At 37.1% G+C, this 20,739-nt stretch overlaps 1 protein-coding gene and 1 pseudogene across 1 annotated transcript; both read right to left on the minus strand.

The window, feature by feature from the left end:
- Window positions 1-11,107: 11,107 nt before the first annotated feature.
- On the minus strand, window positions 11,108-14,468 carry LOC111985674 (antimicrobial ginkbilobin-2-like protein; annotated as a pseudogene).
- Window positions 14,469-15,404: 936 nt separating this feature from the next.
- LOC111991910 (antimicrobial ginkbilobin-2-like protein) lies at window positions 15,405-16,437 on the minus strand. The gene has a single exon (XM_024023724.2). The coding sequence runs from the start codon at window positions 16,355-16,357 to the stop codon at window positions 15,500-15,502; it is 858 nt and encodes a 285-aa protein (XP_023879492.2). The 5' UTR covers window positions 16,358-16,437; the 3' UTR covers window positions 15,405-15,499.
- Window positions 16,438-20,739: the final 4,302 nt, after the last annotated feature.

Here is a 20,739-nt window from a genome sequence, read left to right on the forward strand (position 1 = left end):
CAATAGGAACTCTGTGAGGGAGTTTGCAAAAGTGAGTGGGAATTGGATGAATGGTTAACTTACTTGCCTGACCTTTCCTCATCAGATATGTCGGTACTTTCTTTTCCAACTCCTTAACATAACACTACCATGCATACTTTTTCACTTTAAGTTTTTTGTTTTTGTTTTTAAATGTTCAGTATGTTCTTAATGTTGTTCTCATGTACATTTTTCATTGACTTGTTCATTATTCCTCACTGCAGTTTCCAAAAAATTTCAACCGGATCTAAGTGTGGTACAAACTCAAGAGCTCAACTTCATCCTGCGTTCAGAAATATTCGTACATTATGACAGGCAATTGAGAGCATCCCATCTAATCCTTGGTTGCGTGCCCTCTTACATCAGCTACCAAGATTCCTTAGGCACTTTGACGGTCAGCAACCCACTTTTGCCTTACCTTGACACTCAGTTGCCTAGATTTTTGCCAAACGGACTTACCAGTGATGAGGCGAGACACCGAGGACCTAGAAAAGTTAGACAAGGTTTGCTTGAACCTGTACGTGATGGTTCAGCTAACATCGTTTTTCAAGGGTGGGCTGTGCATATTCTAGTAAAAGCCCCCAATTTAGAAGCCCCTATTGCAAAAGCCCCTGCTTCCATCAATCCGACTGCAGGGATGGTTCAAAGGCATACAATGGCTTTGGATCACTGGTTTCCGGCTGCAGAGCCAATTAGGAGCTAGGCTGCTCCTTAACCAACCCCTCAACAGACAACTCCCTCCACCCCTCATTAGTGAAGGAAGAGACAAAGGGGTACCGACGATGCCTTAACTAAGTCTGGTACCCCTCCTGCTGACCAACCCCCTACTCCATTTTTGGGTGGGGTAGTGACTCAATTGCCCTACAAGACCTCCTAAGAGACGAGGCCTGCGACTCAGCCGACCATCATTGGTTCTCAAATGGCCTCTACCTCCTCAAATCCCTCTATAGGATGGGAATGCACCTTCCATTTGGGGGACAAAGTCTTGCCACTCAACCCCTATGTTCAGACTTGGAGGAGTAGCCTTATGGGACAAGTATCTGACAGCCTCGAGCAGACTCTATTACTGCCTACCGATCTGGAGCACTACTCGAGCTGTCGGGATAAGGATCTCATCCTTAAAATAAAATGGTATACCATAGCAGTGAGTATTTTTTTCTATAAAATTTTATTATTTTTATTTGTTATCCATTTCTATGTATGTATATTTTTTATCTCTCATTTTCTATAAGTGTTGGTGCTCGGATTATACTAACCCCCAATTATTTCTACCATCGTTTCAGGCCGCCCAAATGACCCATGTTCTAAAGGGTCGACTAAAAGGCGTGATGGAAGAGGCTGACAAGGAGAAAGCCTTAAAACAAGTAGCCAAAGCGAGCTTGAATAAAAAGACCTTGGATGGGAATGTAGTAGAGCAGCGAGCAGCTACTACTAAAAGGGCACTCGAATTGGCTGAGCAGAAAGCAAAGGATCTTCAAGGTAAGCTCAACGAGGCTGAAGTTAAACTTGCTGAGGCTGTGAGCCTTGTCTCAGCTTGTGACAAAGAACTCGCCGACTTAAAGGAGACACTGAAGACTTGTGAACAAGTCTACTACAATATGGGATTTAAAGATGCCGAGAACTTGGCTGGACCAATGATCTTTCAGGCTCTAAAGTTCGGGTTTGCAGAAGGTTGAATGGTCATAATGAATGCTATCGGTCTCCCTGGCACCTCCCTATTCAAGAGTACCATCCAAATTCCACTACCTGAGGACCCATAGATTGAAGGATGGCAGTGAAGAGGAGGAGGGCACAGAAAGCCCTGGAATGAGGGAGTTGTCTCAATAGATTGACTCTTCATGGTGGTACTTGATAAGGATAACCCAACAACCACCACTCCCATCGAGACGTAGGGCACTACCTAACCAATTCTTGGCTCGGCCCCTCCTATTGCCAGTGAAGTTCTTTTGACAAGCCCCGCCGCGCCTGATAATTCGAACACTTGATTTTGTTAAGTCATTTAACTATGTATTTCCCCCCTTTATATTTATATTTTTATTTTTATTTTAACTTCGCCAAAACTTTTTGTATCTAACTTATTGGAATAGTATTTGTGTATTAAACTCTGTTAAGTTTACTTAATATTAATGGTTTAAGTTCCTTTGGCCAAATTCTTTATTTTATTTCCTTATAATGCGATTGCATGACCAAGCCCCTTGCACACAAGCGTTTTTACTACTTTTAAGGAAAATTGCACCATTATACCCCAAAAAATTCCAAGTGTAAACATTCGGTAACACATGCAATGTATTCATGTTCCCTAACCAAGCGATTGATTTATTACGCACTCTTAGACCAAAGGATTCGATATTTAATTAACACAACTAAGGCCCTTCTATCAAGATAGCCCCCATTTCCTAAGAAAGAACCATTATAGTCTATTTAATAGACTAATCAGTGAATAGGTTTATGTTAAGAACAAGTTCTTCTCCTTGGGGGAGTTTATTAATGTTTCCACCTTGTCGATGACTAGAGACAAGCCATGACCAAGTTTCTGTCCTTGGAGAAATTTGTTAAGGTTTCCACCTTGTTGGTGACCAGAGTTAGGCCGAGGCCAGGTTTTTTTCCCAAGGGAAATTTGCTAAGGTTTCCACCTAGTCAATGACCAGAGTCAGGCTGAGGCCAGGTTTCTGTCCTTAGGGAAATTTGTTAAAGTTTCCACCTAGTTGGTTGCCGAAGTAAGGCCGAGGCCAAGTTTCTGTCCTTAAAAAAGTCTATTAAGGTTTCCACCTAATCAGTGACTGGAGTCAAGTCAAGGCCAGGTTTTTGTCTTTAGAAAAGCCTGCTAAGGTTTCTACCTAGTAGGAGACCGAAGTCAGGCTGAGGCCAAGTTTTTGTTCTTAGAAAAATTTATTAATGCTTATAAATAACTCAACGCAAAATAACTGAATTCCTTCGCAATTCTCTATTCAAGTTTATCTACAACCTTAGACATATCTTTCACATTTCACACTACACTCATGGGTAATACTTTTTTAGATTAAAAATGTTCCATGGTCAGGATAAAGGTCTTTCTTCCATATCTTCCTAGTAATAAGCTCCTACTCTGGCCATTGCTATCACTCGGTAGGGTCTCAACCAATTTGGAGCCAACTTACCTGCATTCTGATCCTTCATACCTTCTACTACTTTTCGCAAAACAAGGTCTCCTGCCACAAACTCTCAAGGCCTCACCTTCATGTTATACCCCTGAGCCAACTTGATGAACGACACAATTTACTATTTAATTATTGTAATTTATTATTTTTGGTATTTTTATGTAAAAAACGTTATTTTAGGTTTAGGTGATTTATTTCCTTGTTTTTAGGTGCATTTAATGCTTTTTAGGTCAAATTTGATTCTTGATATGGTTCGGTATCAATTAGGAGTTATTTTAGAATATATTTTCTTGTCTATCAAGTTTTATGGAGCCCTTAAATAGGCCCCTAAGTCTGTAAACGTTTTTGATATATTATTGAATAAAAATCAGAAAAGGTGAGGCTTTGCTCTTCTTTTGGTTCTTCAAGAACTGTGAACTTATCAAGGATTCTTCCTTGTGGCGTTCAAACTTTATACCTTTGGTTCATGATTCTATTATAATCATTGGGTCAAGGTCTGTTATTTATACCTTTGGTTCGCGTTTCACTTATAAACGTTGGGTCAGGGTTCTATCAAAATCTGAATTTTAGCTTTCTTGGGCAATTATTCCAATACTGTTTGTTGGGTCTTAAAGCGTGTCGTTTGAGGTTCGCATCATTTGGTATCAGAGCACAAGTTCTAAAATCAGTTTTCTTTCCCTTTATCTTTTGTTTCCTGTTATCATCCTGTCTTGTTCCTTTTGTGTTCTTTATTCCTCGTTCTTCTTTTGTGACGTGCATTAGGTTAAAATCGTGCACCAAGCTCCCAAAAAAAAAAAAAGGTGAAAAAAGAAAAGAAAAAAAAAGATATGGTAATTATTGAAAACAATGTGGAAGATTCAATTGATGTCAAATATGAGGATGAGTCCACAACTCACAATCCTCAAGTTTTAGTTGATTTGTTGAAGAAGACCATACAATATGTTGATTTTCTTGGAGTAGAAAATTTTAATTTTATTATCAACCCTTTGTTGATTGATGTTGCAAATAAATTGAAAGTAGATGAGAAGAAATTTTATGCTGCACTTTATGAAGGATTCAAGTTACAGAACCGGATCAAGTTATTAAAGCATTCGAAGTATTTGTTTATTTGGAGCGGAAGATTTCAGATTTCAAAGATGAACTCGAGGACGAGTTTGATTCAAGTGGAGGGGTCTGATGAACGACACAATTTACTATTTAATTATTGTAATTTATTATTTTTGGTATTTTTATGTAAAAAACGTTATTTTAGGTTTAGGTGATTTATTTCCTTGTTTTTAGGTGCATTTAATGCTTTTTAGGTCAAATTTGATTCTTGATATGGTTAGGTATCAATTAGGAGTTATTTTAGAATATATTTTCTTGTCTATCAAGTTTTATGGAGCCCTTAAATAGGCCCCTAAGTCTGTAAACGTTTTTGATATGTTATTGAATAAAAATCAGAAAAGGTGAGGCTTTGCTCTTCTTTTGGTTCTTCAAGAACTGTGAACTTATCAAGGATTCTTCCTTGTGGCGTTCAAACTTTATACCTTTGGTTCATGATTCTATTATAATCATTGGGTCAAGGTCTGTTATTTATACCTTTGGTTCGCGTTTCACTTATAAACGTTGGGTCAGGGTTCTATCAAAATCTGAATTTTAGCTTTCTTGGGCAATTATTCCAATACTGTTTGTTGGGTCTTAAAGCGTGTCGTTTGAGGTTTGCATCACAACTCCTGCTGATAATCCGCAAGCCGAACGAATACCATGTCTCGTCTTCTTTCTAAGGCATCTAAATTCCCAACCATTTGCACGTCATTATTACTTCGTGCAAAATCAACTACCCTCATGCTTGACAAGCCGACCTATATTAGTATGACTGCCTCTACTATGTACGTCATGGAGAAAGGGGTTTCACCTGTTGATCTTTTAGGTGTTGTCCGATAGGCCCACAAGATGTTTGGCAGCTCCTCAACCCAATTTTCTTTCACCCTTTCCAATCTCTTCTTCAAACCATTAACTATTATCTTGTTCATTGCCTCCACCTATCTATTGCTCTGGGTTACACCAATGATGAGTACCTATTGGTTATCCCGAGATAACTATAATACTCCCGAAAGGCCTTATTGTCAAACTAAAACCCATTATCAGATATTAGTACCCTAGGAACCCCAAACCTCGTAATGATATTTTTCCATACAAATTTCTTCACATCCACATCCCTAATGTTTGCCAAGGCTTCGGCTTATACCCATTTGATAAAGTAATCTGTCGCAACCAATACAAATCTCCTGTTCCCCAGCGTACAAGGGAATGGTCCAATTATATCTAGCCCCCATTGAGTGAAGGGCTAAGGGCTGATGATCGGTTTCAAATTTCGCCTAGATGATGCAAGATTGGAGCATGTCTTTGGCATTGATCACACTTTTTTACATAGTTAGCCGCTTTTTGCAGCCACCGAAATCCTTGAGTCATGGCTCGCTGGGCTAATGATCTTCCCCCCAAGTGCCCTCCATATATCCATTCATGCAACTCGACAGTCTTGGCCGGGTGGAGACATAACAAATATGGACCTCCAAATGAACGCCAATACAACTTTTTATCCTCAAATAACCAAAAATGAGTCGACATTCTCCACACCTTCTTTACCTTTTTTACATCAATTGGCAAAGACCTATCAGATAAAAAAGCAATATTAGGATCCAACCAACTAGGCTCTACCACCGAAGTAGTCGCTACAACCACTCGTTACTCTATGCTCAGTTGCTCTAACAGCTTCACAAAGATCATTTGGTGAATGCATTCAATTGAAGACGAAGCCAAAGTGGCCAATGAATTGCCATGACTATTCTAACTTCTCGGCACTCTAACCACATTGACTTTTTGGATGTTCGCTCGTAAGGATCCGAACAACTTTAAATATTGTGACATGCGATAGTCCTTTGCCTTAAAGCTCCCCTCTATTTGACTCACCTCTAATCTTGAATTTGAGAACACCTCCACTTCCTTAGCACCAAGCCTCTGCAGTGCTCAGAGTCAAGCAATGAGGGCTTCATATTCGACTTCATTGTTCAAAGCGCAAAAACCTAATTTGAGTGACTTTTCCAATCTCAATCCCTCGGTAGACACCATTACAATCCTGACCCTTAACCCCCTTGTGTGAAACGCACCATCCACATACACTTGCCACCATTTAACTGTGACTTGGCATATTCCAACAAAGGTTCCTAGTGTAGGAGTAAATTCGGCCACAAAGTCTGCCAACACTTGACCCTTAATAGAATTCCTTGGCTTGTACCGTACATCAAATGTTCCTAGTATTGTTCCCTATTTAGTTATCCTCCTAGTGAAATCTAACCTCCTCAAAAGCGATTGCAAGGGGTACTCGATCAATACCCATACCGTATGTGCTTGGAAATAATGCGGCAATTTCCTTGTAGCATGCACTAGTGCCAATGCCATTTTCTCTAACAGCAAATACTGATTCTCTGCATTCGCTAAAGTTTTACTGAGATAATATACCAATCTCTGGATCCCCTCATGTTGTCTAAGTAACACTGAACTAACAGCATGGTTGGATACTGCCAAGTACATATATAAATCTTCTTCAAGCTTGGGTCGGGATAAAATAGGTGGACTTGCTAAATAGGACTTTAAGTCTCTAAATGCCATGTCACATTCCTCCGTCCATTGGAAACCCTTCCATTTCTTCAACAATTGATAGAACGGTCTACACCTATTTGCTGATCTTGAAACAAACAATTCAAGGCGACAATCATCCCAATAAGTCTTTGCACTTCTCTAGGATTGTCGGGCAAGTGTAGCTGTTGAATCGCTATAATTTGGTCAGGGTTAACCTCTATGCCCCATGTGGTTATCATGTAACCCAAGAACTTGCCTAATCCCAATCCGAAGACACATTTGTCTACATTAAGGCGTAACTTGTGCTACCTTAGTATCTCAAAGACCTCAACCAAGTCACGCACATGCCCTGCACTCTTCCTGCTCTTCACTACCATGTCATCAATGTAAATTTCTATAGTTTCCCCAATCTGATCCTTGAACATCCGAGTAAACATTCGTTGATACATCGCCCCAGCATTCTTTAGCCCAAAAGGCATCACTATGTAATGGTAATTTCCCTCAAGTGTAATAAAAGAAGTTTTCATCTAATCCTTAAGTGCCAAAGCGATCTAATGATAACCTTGAAAGGCATCTAAAAAGCTCATTCTCTGTTGTCCAACCATAGCATCCACAAACTGATCTATCTTCGCTACAGGGAACAGGTCCTTCGGACACGCACAGTTTAGGTCAGTAAAGTCAACACAAACTCTCCATTTTCCATTCTTCTTCTTCACCACCACCATATTACCTAACCATTTAGGGAAAAACACTTCCTTAATGACCCCCGCCCATTTTAATTTCTCCACTTCCTCCTTTACTACCTCCACATGAGGCTTCACTGACCTTCTCGGTCTCTGCTTCTTTGGTGGGACCAGAGGGTCTACATTTAACTTATGCATAATAAAAGCCAGGTCAACTCTGGGAACCTCATACGAGTTCCTTGCAAACACGTTCAAATTTTGTACTAATGACAGAAGAATCTCCACCTAATCTTCTATTGGCAAGCTCTTTCCCATCCGAAAACACTTGTTGGCGTACGGCATAATCCATGTTTGAACCAATTCTTCTGCACTATCTACCCCTATGAAACCCTCGGTAACCTGTAATTGCTATAACTGAGCTCAGCCAACTTCTTCCTTCTGCTTAAACTCATGGTTTATTGCTACTACCAAGCACTGCCTTTCTACTTTTTGATTGGCCTGTACCACCGTGACCCCATCTTTAGTAGAGAATTTGATCTTTTAATGCAACGTAGATGGTACAGCCCCCATAGCATGAATCCAAGGTTGTCCCAAAATCACTATGTACAACGAAAAGGCATTAACCACAATGAAATTTACTTCAACTTCTTTTCCTTTAGTCACCTCCGAGAGCTTTATCTACTCCTCGAGCGTTACAACCTTCCCATCAAACCCTACAAGCAATGTGACATATTTACTCAAATCCCCATGCTTCAACCCTAGCCCCTTATATAGATTGGGGTACATGATCTTAGCCCCACTCCCTTGATCTACCATGACTTTCTTTACCAAGAATCCATCAATCCGAGAAGTCACCATCAAGACGTCATCATGTGGCTAGGACGTTCATTCCAAATCTGCTTCACTAAAAGTGATTGGGACCGAAATCCTCTTGAGCCTCTTCTCAGGTTGGTCTATAGCATCTACTTTAGGCGAGGTCACTACACTCAAAATGCCCCTCTGACGGCTCAAACTTACTCCCATGGAAGTTGCATGAATGACCTCAATAACTCTTAAGGGAGGGGGAAGTGCATTGTTACTTCGGTTTCTCGATCCCTTGCCTACACTTACCCCTTCTTGGCTGACCAGAAATTCCTTTAAATGCCCCTCTTTTACAAGCTACTCCATATGGTCCTTCAACACACGGCATTGCTCGGTAGTATGACCTTTCTCTCTGTGGTAAGTACAATACAAGCTTTGATTCCTTCTAGCCAGGTCCACACCCAACTTCCCCGGCCATCAAAAGTAAGGTTCATTCTTAATGCGCTCAAGGATCTTATAAACAGGCTGCTTAAATGTCACATGAACTCTCTCGACCCGCTGCGCCAAGCCCATACTTAGAGCTCTTGACTCCCTCCTAATTCTCGACTAAAACCTCTTAGGACGATAATCTTTGTTGTATTGCGAAAAGGCCAAGGCTTTGCCTTTGCCCTATAGCCGGTCATCTTCCAATCTCTTATACTCTTCAATCCTTCTCATAAGTTAATGCATGTCCTCAGGGAGATGCATAGTTAGAGAGTCCCTCAGTTCCGACTCTTGGGGGAGCCCAAGCCGGAAGGTACTGGTGGCTACCCACTCATTCCCTCCTCCTATCTCATTATATAACTCCTAGACTTCTGGCAAATTGTCTTCTTCCATTTCTCTGACCTAAAAAATCTGTGTTTTTTATATGGTTTCTTAATTTTTCCCAACGTGTGAACTTAACTTTTCATCACCAAAACTCACTATAATCATACATCTAGAATGGTACATAGTTTAGAGTTATTATTAGTTAATTTGATCTTTAGTATTCTTTAGCCTTTATTATTCAGTACAAAACGATTGTTACTATGTTGTTTTTATTAAGGAAAAGCTACTATTTTGGTCCTTATATTTTGAGATCATGGTCAATTTGGCTCATACATTTTGGTATCAATCAATTTAGTCTCCATTATTTTCAAGTTTCAGTCAATTTGCTTTAGTGAGTTGACGGCAATGACCAAATTACTATAAGTTAAAAATAACAATGACCAAATTTACTGCAATTAAAATGTAGAAACCTAATTGACAGTAACCTCAAAATATAAGTACTAAAATGGTATTTTCACCTTTTATTAATGATATGTTATTTTCGATGACCATTGTCTATCTATATGTCCGCTAGCTGATTGGTTTTTTTTTTTTTTTGCAGAGGTCGGTTAAGCTTTTTGTTGTGTTTCCAAGCATCTCTAGTTACACGAGATGCAACTAGTGAAAGAGGGTTAGAGGGACTCACTGTTGTGACTGAAATTCAGCTGCACTAGCATATAGCTACTCAACTTAATCTAATTAAGCCTTAATCCCCATTAAATTGAGGGTCTTATTCGCTCAAACTAACATTAACATGTCATGAATGATAGTAACTATAAAGCAAGCAAATACACTACAATGATTATAGGTTAGTAACGGTATAGCAAATTAGGCCATAGGACTAATTGTGTTAACTTTCTATTTGCGTGAAATTGTTGATAAAACAAGAAAGTAGGAGCATGTACTAGCCTACTTACCGATAAAATCTATTATAGTTGGCCATTACCAAACATTCTTTGAAGGTTGTCCAAAAAAGGTTTCACCGTTGGGTTTATGAACCTCTCCCGAAGTTATTGAAATGCCTCCTGTGTCTATGTTTTAGTATAGCCAATGTTGTACATTGTTGGAAAATCACATCTTTGTAGACCACCACCACCCACGCCAATGCTGGCAGTCCCATCAAGCCCATAACCAAGGGCACCAACACACAACATAGACTCACTGAGTCCATGCTTGTCCTAGCAACATCCTTTGGATGAAAAAGTGTGCACTCCCATCATTAGCAGAGAAAATCAAATTGAAACTATAAAATTGAAATTGCTACCTTCCCCTTATTTATTGCAGTGCTATTTCTCTGCCATTCTTTTTTTATAGGTAAAATTCTATTATAGACGTAAATCAAAGTCCATCTGTTGTCCATATTTCATTTCTTAGACTCTGAGTTTTATTTCCTGTGTAGTCCTAAAAGTGCATTAGTCTTCTTTAGACCGATTTTGAGATTCAAGCTTTACTCTCAAAAACAAACCCGAGTCTAGAAAGGCCATCTCTTTAGCTTGACACGACTTTGCACAAAAATAACTCAAAAAAGGATTTTTGCCAAGTATTTTTAAAACAGTAACAATTTGCCCATTTGTTATTTTTTAAACCACTGCCCCATGCAAAATTTCATCATCAAAGTACCAAAATCTAACCAAATGATTACTATTGGCCAAAATCATACAAGTGATGAAGCAAACAGTTGTCGCATTAGAAAATTTTATTTAGTTTGTAACATATTATATTACACATTTTGATACATAAACATCAGAAACCATAATAGTCTAGACATCAACAAATGGGTAAAGTTCGTATCTACCGTTAGAGAAATTATAAGATCCACATGGTGGACAAGTGACGTGGTCCAGTATTCCACTAAAAAACTGCCATTTGTTTAAAATTGTTAGTCAAAAAAATTTTTTAAATAGAAATTAATTACTAACTCAGTAATTTTAAACAAGTGAAAGTTTTTTAATAGAATGGTGGACAAATAACGTGATATACCAAAGGACTATAATTTCTCCATTACGTTACAACTGCCACTAACAGGCACATCTTACAATCAAGACCAGAGAGGTCCCTGGTGCCTTGAGCCAAACCAAATACACTGCTCGATGAATCAAGCTCTATATCCCCAGTAGCATAGAATTTTGGATCGGCATAAGCTTTATTAGATAAGTTGTTTAACAACTCCCCTAACTTTTAGACTGAATGAAACGGGATCATCTACATCTTGGGCGTTCGACGTGTAGAACTTGTTTTTGTCATCGATTTTTCCGAAGAAATTTATGTTCGAGTACTTTAAAAGGCAGTTATTGTATCAAATTATTGCTCCTTTTTTATTAGGGCAACGATTACCAAGCTCTTAGCCTGCATTAGGGGTGTGTATGGGTCGGGTTAAGGGGATTTTTTGACCCAACCCACTATGGTGGGTCAAAAAAATTCAACCCAATCTAACCCATCACATAAGTCCAACCCAACACACATGAGTCGAGTTGGGTCAGGTTGAACCCATGAGTTTGACAATTTTTTTTTTATTACTATTATTATTAAATTGAGCAGAAAAAAATATATCATGCTTGCCACCTGAGTTGATAAACAAAATATACATTAATATATAAACTAATATTCCAACTCAATTGTAAACAAAATATGTCTAAATATCCAATTGAGTTGATAAACAAAATATAAATGAACTAGTATACTAATTCACTTATAAACAAAATATAGATGAATTCATAACTCAGTTATAAACAAAATATATCTAACTGAGTTGATAAACAAAATATATAATATATATTTAAATATATATATATATATACACATATAATATATATGATAGTAGGAACCAAAGTGCCCTATAGCTGATTTTTATAAATAAAAAAATATTTAATATATAATATATTTTAAATATATATTAAATATGGGTGGGTCAGGTCGGGTTTGGCGGGTTTGTAATTTTATAACCCAAACCCAACCCGACCCACTATAAAAAGAAAAATAAATAAAAAAATAAAAATTAACCCAACCCAACCCACCAAGCCCTAAAATCCGACCCAACCCGTCAGGACAAGTTTGGCGGGTTGGTGGGTTTTCTGCACACTCCTAGCCTGCATCAACAACACAGGTCTGACAGTTTGTGGTTGAAACATTGCCTCGGCACTGGGCTAAACCATTTGCTTGGTCTTGGCCTTGCCTAGTTGAGCCGAGCCCAAACCCTGTTAAGGAACTTTGATGGACAAAAGATTGAGAAAACCATTCAAGTTTGTACCATAAGGGCTATTGGCAGAGTAGTTTTCCTGGCTAAAACAAAGATGATTTAATGGGTCGGCACAATTAATTGGCTGCATGGAGGGAGAAGCTGAATAATAGAAAGCTGACATCAATATATTTTAAGCACATGTTGAATGAAATTGAAGGTTGGTTTTGTGGGTGTGTAATTCTCTCCAAGAACTGATCTATAAATAGACGAAACTTTTCAAGTTTTGACCAAGTATGGAATTGAAAATGCTGACTTTTTTCTTAGTGGCAACCTCATCAATCCTAATTCTTTTAATTAATAAAACTCAAAATTGCACTCAGACTTTGAGTGTAGTAGAGTGGAGTAAATCTCGCACAAAATGCTACTTTTATAATATTTTCACAACAAATTATAGTTGGTAAACTATTACTAGTGAGTAAAAAAATAATTTTAGTTGTGGACTTAGACTAAAATTAATGACAATTTTTCACCCAAGCTTTAATTGTGAAAATGTTATAGAAGTAGCATTTCTCTTTTATTAATTAGCTCATGAAAATGCTAAGGAAACACTCTACATGATCCATAATTCTAAGCTCTAAACTAAAGACCAACTCAAATTAGTGAGGGACCAATGGAATTAAAGTCAAATGTTGAAAGATGTCACATGTGAAGGGAAATATTAGAAATATGTGGTTAAATGAATAAATTTACTATATCTCAATATCTTAAACTTTTGGCACTATCGGTAATTTAACATTAGGGGTGCGTTTAGATACTACTTATTTTACTGAAAACTGAAAATAATAAAAAATAATAATTTTTAATTACTGTTCATACTGACAAATGAACTCGTTCATTTGTCGTAATGAACTGTTCATGAGAATGAACAGTACTGGTAAAAAAAAGAGTAAAAAAAAAGTACAAAATGCAAAACGTAAAACGGGCACGCTGAGTCCGAACAAATACTAGCTGATTGATTTTTTCTGCAGTGATTGGTTAAGCTTTTTGTTATGTTTCCAAGCATCTTTAGCACACGGGACGCAGTTGATGAGAGAGGGTTAGAGGGACTCTTGTTGCGGCTGAAATTCTAACCAAGTGAGTCCAAGAATGCACTCCGGTACTGTAACTTATGCTCTTCGGCTGTACTACATATAGCAACTCAACTTAATTCAATTAAGCCTTAATCCCAATTAAATTGAGGGTAGACTAGCCGTACCATTAACATCTCTTTCGCTCAAAAATAACATTAACATGCCATGAATGATCATAGCTATGAAGCAAGTAAATACACTACAATGATTATTGGTTAGTAACAGTATAGCACATTAGGCAACATGACCAATTGTGTGTACTTTCTATTTGCATGAAATTGTTGGTGCAACAAGAAAGTAGGAGCAGGTATTAGCCTACTTACCCATAAATTCTATTATAGTTGGCCATCACAAAACATTCGTGAAGGTTGTCCAAAAAAGATTTTACTTTTAGGTCTATGAACCTCTGCCAAAGCTGTTGAAGATGCATCTACAGTAACTAAACGACAGCAGAACAAGAAGAAAACGACGCCAAGCTGTCTTGGCGAAATAAATAAAGAAGCTAAGAAAACGGCAACGTTTTGTTTAATGAAGAAACAGAGCAAGCACGTGAGAAGTTGTAAACTAAAGAGCGACGCGCGCAAAGCCAGATGTCATGATCTGGTTGGTCAATTTCAGAAGCCGTTGCACAGTGAAAGTTGTTAGAAGTTAGTTAGAGTTGGTTTTTACTTTTCCCGCCTTGTTATTTCTTCTCTTGTTGTATATAAACAGAGCAGTTACATTATTTGTACACTTACACAATCATTTTGTGATTCAATACAGAATACTCTCAGATTTAGAGAGATTTTCATTTTCCTTTCTAGAACTTTCATTTCTTACAAATGCCTTGTGCCCTTGTGTGTCCAAGTTTTAGTACCCAATGTTGTACATTGTAGGAAAATCAAATCTTTGTAGACCACCACCACCACCACCACCAACACAAATGCCTCCAGTCCCATCAAGCCCGAAACCTAGAGCACCAGTACACAACATAGTCTCATTGAGTCCATGCTTGTCCTAACAACATACTTTGAATGAAAAAGTGTACACTCCCATCATTAGCAGAGAAACTCATATTGAAGCTGTAAAATTGAACTTGCTACCTTCCTCTCTATTTATTGCAGTGGTATAAGTAAGAATTTTCTCTTCCATTCATTTCTTATAGGTAAAATTCTATTACTAATGTTACTCTTAGTTTGTATACCTTCATGTATGACTTCAGTCATGTGGCAAATGTTGATTTTTTTAACAAGTTGAAAAACTTATGGCTCATTTGATACGTGTGTTTAAATAACAGTTTTTAATTTTTTTAGAAATACGTGTGAGTGAAAAAGTGTATAAAAATACGTGTAATGTTGTTTAAAAACTGAAAACATGTGATTAAACTTGCATACCAAACGGGGCCTTATTATGTTCTATGGGAATGATAATACCTTGAAGATATGAGAACCTAAACTATGACTGAAACTTATGTTATAATATAACACTTAAATTTTTTGAGTAGGCGCTGAATCATACTTTTAATTTAAAAAATAAAATAAAAAAACTCAAGTTTCTGAGTAGCGCATCTTGATTTTGTAAAAGAGAGAAGAAAAGACACTCTTCCATTAAAAAAAAAAATAAGTTCTTTTATTGTCCATATTTCATTTCTTAGACTTTGGGTTATATTTCTTGAGTAGGCTTAAGAGTCAAGACTGCATCAATAGCCATCAGTCTTCTTTGGGCTAATGTCAAGTACTTCGAGCTTGACACACAAAAAGAAACCCGAGTCTAGGTCATCCCTCCGGTGGTTGACACGTGGCTTTACACAAAAAGAACTCAGCCAAGGATGAAGAAAAATTCTAAAAAAGATTTTGCCAAATATTTTTAAAACAGTAAAAGTTGCCCATTTTTTTATTTTTTAAAATAACAATATTTAGCAAAACCCCTGCCCCATGCAAAATTCATCATCTAAGTACCAAAAATCTAACCAAATGATTACTATCGGCAGGCCAAAATTATGCAAGTGACGAAGCAAAGAGAAGTTGTCCCATTGGACAATTTTATTACCTTTTAAACATATTACATTACACAGTTTGATACATAAACATCAGAAACCATAACAGTCTAGGCATCAACAAAGGGGTAAAGTTCATATCTAACGTTACAACTGCCACCAACAACTCGCCCACCTCGTTTTCCATCACAACAGTTGGGAAGTTCACTAATCGCAGTATCAAGACACTTCTTACAATCAAGACCTGAAAGGTCCCTGGTGCATTGAGCCAAACCATATAGTTTGCTTGATGAATCAAGCTCTAGGTCCCCGGTAGCATAGAATTTTGGATTGGCATAAGCTTTATTAGATAAGCTGCTTAACAAATCCTTAACTTTTGGATTGAATGAAGTGGGATTTTCTACATCTTTGACGTTCCACATGTAGAACTTGTTTTTGTTATCGATTTCTCCAAAGAAATCTATGTTCGAGTACTTTAAAAGGCAGTTATCGTACCAAATTATCGCTCCTTTTTTATAAGGACAACGATCAACAAGCTCTTTGCCTGCATCAACGACACAGGTCTTACAGTTTGTGGTTGAGACATCACCTCGGCATAGGGCCAAACCATTTGCTTGATCTTGGCCTTCCCCAGTCGAGCCGAGCCCAAACCCTGTTGAAGCAACTTTGGTGGACAAAAGATTGAGCAAGCCATTTAAGTTTGTACCATAAGGGCTATTGGCAGTGTAGTTTTCCTGGCTAAAACAAAAATGGTATAGTGGGCCAGCACAATTGACTGCATGGAGGGAGAGGCTGAATAATAGAAAGCTGACAGAAATATATCTTGAGCACAACATGTTGAATGAAATTGAAGGTTGGTTTTGTGGGTGTGTAATTCTCTCCAAGAACTCTATAAATAGACGAAACTTTTCAAGTTTTGGCCAAGTATGGAGTTCAAAATGCTGACTTGTTCTTAGTGGCAACCTCATCTCAGTCCTAATTCTTTTGATTAATAAACCTCTCAAAATCGCACTCAGACTTTGAACGTGCTGGAGAGTGGAGTCAATAATCTCGCACAAAATCTTTTGGAGTTGCTTTTATATTAATTCACTCATGAAAGTTCTAAGGAAACTAGAAACCAACTTAAATTCGTGAGGGATCAATGGGATTAAAGTCAAATGTTGAAAGATGTCACTATTTTAATGTGCGTGTTTTGCACTAATGATTTGTCGGTCACTAAAAATTTGTGGATGAACTTTCATGTTGAATGGATCTATGATATTCAAAGGCTACTGATGATATTCTATCTCTTCATTTAATTTTGACTGCGTTAAATTTCAATCCTCAAGTACTTGCTTTAGTTAAAGTCAACCTTTTCATTTAATTTTGAGCACATGCAAAGCCATGAGCAGTGGATAATTTAGTTAGTTAATAATCTTAAGATTGCATGATTACATTAAATTTTGTTTAGAGGAGAGAGAGAGAGAGAGAGAGATAAGAAGAAGGATTATGCTATATATGCTATGGTCTTCGCTATGAATGTCAAACAAGAAGGCTGTTCATATCTCCCTTGAGAACGAGGGAAAACACCTATTTTATTGTGGTAGTATAGTCATCTAGTGTAGTGTGTTTTAGATGGGTTGATTTTCTTTAGTTTCTTATATATGTTGTTCAACAAAACTATAGCTATACCTTAAACAGGATATGATAAAGTTTGAAAAAGTTGAACGAGTCCATCATCTTGTAGTTGCTTATTAGCTTTAATTAATGGGGCTATTATCTAGAATCTAGATGAAGTCCAACTCATTTATGCACTAATCTAGATATTTCGTTTGCTCAAACTATTAAGTATATTATTATATAAAAATAACTTGTATATGCTATGCTATTCACGTATCATTTTATACCTTATTATGCGCTATGATTAGTAGAAAGAAAATATATATATATATATATATTCTTGATAATAGGCCCTAGGATCTTTATTATAAAAGGTGTTGAAATAGTTCATTTCCTGCAATGGCCTCTTCGCAACAGAGAACAAAATTTAGAGGTCAACAATATTCTAGATGAAAGTAGGAAAAAGGTTGTCTCGTATCTCACTTCTCGGCGAGGTTTCGACTCATCACGATTCTTTTGACTGTGGCCATGTGCGTTTGACAAAATCATACACTTTATTTTTCAGTGTTTTGGAAATTGGTTTGTTAAAAAATATAAATTATTACCTAAAAAATGAAATTAGACAAGAAAGGGTCGAATAGAAGTGGAATATGGATATGGGTGTGGAAAGAATTCTAGAACCCTCTCTCTCTAAATAGAATTTCTGATCTTTATTGATTGAAGAAAAGTGAATACAATGAATGAATGAATCTCTACACTACTGCTATCTATATATACAATCTGAACAAGCAAAATAAATAACCAACTCCGCAATTGGAGGGAAAATCAATTACAAAATATCCTAACCATCAAGCCACGTGTACAACCTGTAACTGCTGCTTCTATCCATGTGGCAATGCACCTTCATACGTGTGAATGAAGTGTTCATGATAAGGAACTGATTCAATCACCTCTAGCAATTTTGGACTAATCCAATTACTCTGAATTTTAGTTGCTTGAATACTACCCTGTTCTCCATGTCTGCTCTTAGACTTGCTAGTGGCTTGGGTGCATTCTTCCTTGCTTTCAACACTCCCCCTCAAGAGCAAAGCTCTTACTACTTGATTCAATGATGAATACTCAGGATATTGAATGGTTTGAGCAAAAATATTAATGACACCCAACCTTTTTAGCAATCTTAGGAAATTATCCACACCTAGAACTTTAGTAAAGATATCTACCAATTGGTTCCTAGAATTTACATCAAAAGTCTTGATTGTTCCATCTAAGACTCTATTCCTCACAATATGGCAATCTGCTTTAATATGCTTGGATCTTTCATGAAAGACTGGGTATGCAACAATATGCAAAGCAGCCTAGTTGTCATAGTACATTGAGGCAAGTCTATCATGCGAAATATGGAGATCCTTCAACAAGTACAATAGCTATAGAACTTCACAACTAGTTGAAGCCATTGATCTATACTCTGCCTCTACTGAAGACCTTGATACCACAGCCTTTTTTTTTAATTTCCAGGAAACCAATGCATTGCTAAGAAAGACACAATAACTAGTGAGTGATTTTCTGGTATCAGGGCAGCCTACCCAATCTGCATCACAATAAGTCTTAAGCTGCAAATCTGAATCCACAAGAAAGAAAACCCCTTGCCCTAGTGTGCCCTCCCATCACCGACATCAGGTACATAAACTCACTTGGAAATATTTCTTGCTTTATTGCATCGCACTATTCTTTCCATAAGAGTTTTCTTATACTGACTTTAGCATCGAAGACGTTGTGGCAAACACCACACCAATGACCATTCGAAGGGAGCTATCCAACCATCTCTATAATCACAGAGACGAAGGCTTGGCTCCATCTGGATGCACTTACTTCGACTAACGAATTTGCACTTCATTAATACTAATATGGAAAGCATCTGATCAAATCCCTAAAAATTGTCTTTATTAATAACCAAATTCAAAATTCAAATTCAAGACTCTCATGGTATGGTTATTGCCTCTCTCTCTCTCTCTCAACTGCTCCCTTAGGAATTTCAGGCTGTAGATATAGAGGCCTCAGCTGCAATAAGAGCTTTGGAGTTTGCTACAGAGCTGGGTATTGCACAGGTGGTTCTAGAGGGTGATTCTAAGGTAGTTATGGATGCTATTACTGATTAGCTAGGTATGCTATTATTGTTTCTAATTTTATTATGTGGATGGAGTCTATTTCTTCACAGGTTGCTTCTGTTTATCAAGCTGATGTATCTAACCTTTCTTAGTCTTAATAAATATCTTTTTCTTTCTTAGGAAAAAAATTCAAAATTCAAATTCAAAAACAAAATTAATTACAAATTAAAACATAAAATCTTGGTTCCATGCATCATATCCATATTAGTATAATCCTTAAAACTTTTTAACTAGCACTCCTGTAATGGTGAAGACAGATAAATTTGAATAAGATTAATTCTTATGAGTTGAGAAATGTTTCCTCTTTGTTTACTCTATTTGGTGGTGATGCTAAATGCCCTTAGGTGGTGATGCCTAGGGTTTGCAAGCAACTCTAGGTGGTGAAGCTTAGAATTTGTTTTGTTGTCACTTTTATTTCTCTTTTATCTCCTATTTCCTACTTTTGCTACATCATAAGGTTTGGTATAACAGCAAAAGGGAACTTTACGAATATAATTAAGAATAGTTTAATCTTGCAGATAAGTATTCCTCTATCAACTGGTAAAGCTCAAGTAAAATGATTTTTATATATGTGGTCTGGCTAATGATAATAATTGATTTGTTTCCTCTTGATAGGCTTAAATAGTGATAATAATTGATTTGTTTCCTCTTGATAGGTTTTGGTGCTTTTTTTGTTGTTGTTTAATTTGATTTTCTGTGTGGTTAGTAGTGTTGGACTGTTATGCATTTGTAAACTTTTCAGTTTGTTAAAAAAATTCTGATTCATAAAATATATATATATATATATCATCACAACATTGTGAATTTTACATTCAATTTTAGGGAAAAATACCCTGACACCCACTAAATTTTAACGTGGTGGCCATTACACCTTCTAAACTTTTATTTTAGCCAATTTACTCCATGAACTTCACACATGTGCCAAATTAGTACTTCAGTTAGTTTGCTATTAATAAACTAACAGAATACTCACGTGACATGCACGTGAGATTTAATCGCCTGGCCTGAGACCCATGGAGAGATGAGAGAAAAAACAATTTTGAGAGAGAGAACGCATCCAAGTATCTACTAGAAGCCACAAATTTTTTGCATCTTAGGAGAGAGAGACGTTCATGGTCCTGCCAACAACAATCTCACAATTTAGTTTTGTAAGATGGAAACCTAGATTTGAGATATGGAGGTTAGATTTGGGTTTAAATCTAAAAAGCAAAAGCTTGTCAGTTTTGGATATGGAGGCTATGGTTATTTCAGAGAGAGAAAACGGCTAAAGACAAGTTAGAGAAGAGACCTATAGTGGCAATGGAGGTCTTAAGTCAACCACGGTGGTTGATGTGTGGGTTTAGAGAGAGAAGTTGTAAAACTGAGATGAGGTGATATGAGAGAGAAGTTAGGTTTTGGAAACCACCCTCAAATCATTGTCTGAATAACTGAGATGAGATGTAAAGACTGAAAATAAGTGTGGCTTCCTGTAAATGTATTTTGGGAGCTTGTCGGTGTATTTTTAATTTTTGTACAAATTACAATTTATTTGAATATACAAATAACAATTGATTTAAATTTGATATAGCAGATGTTTTGAAAAAAAT

This window comes from Quercus suber, unplaced genomic scaffold (assembly GCF_002906115.3).
Source record: "Quercus suber isolate HL8 unplaced genomic scaffold, Cork oak 2.0 scaffold_1205, whole genome shotgun sequence".
Taxonomy (NCBI): Eukaryota; Viridiplantae; Streptophyta; class Magnoliopsida; order Fagales; family Fagaceae; genus Quercus; species Quercus suber.

What these genes read in the sequence shown, in the direction of transcription:
- LOC111991910 (XM_024023724.2), bottom strand. Translation starts at nt 16,357, where the DNA reads ATGAGGTTGCCACTAAGAACAAGTCAGCATTTTGAACTCCATACTTGG.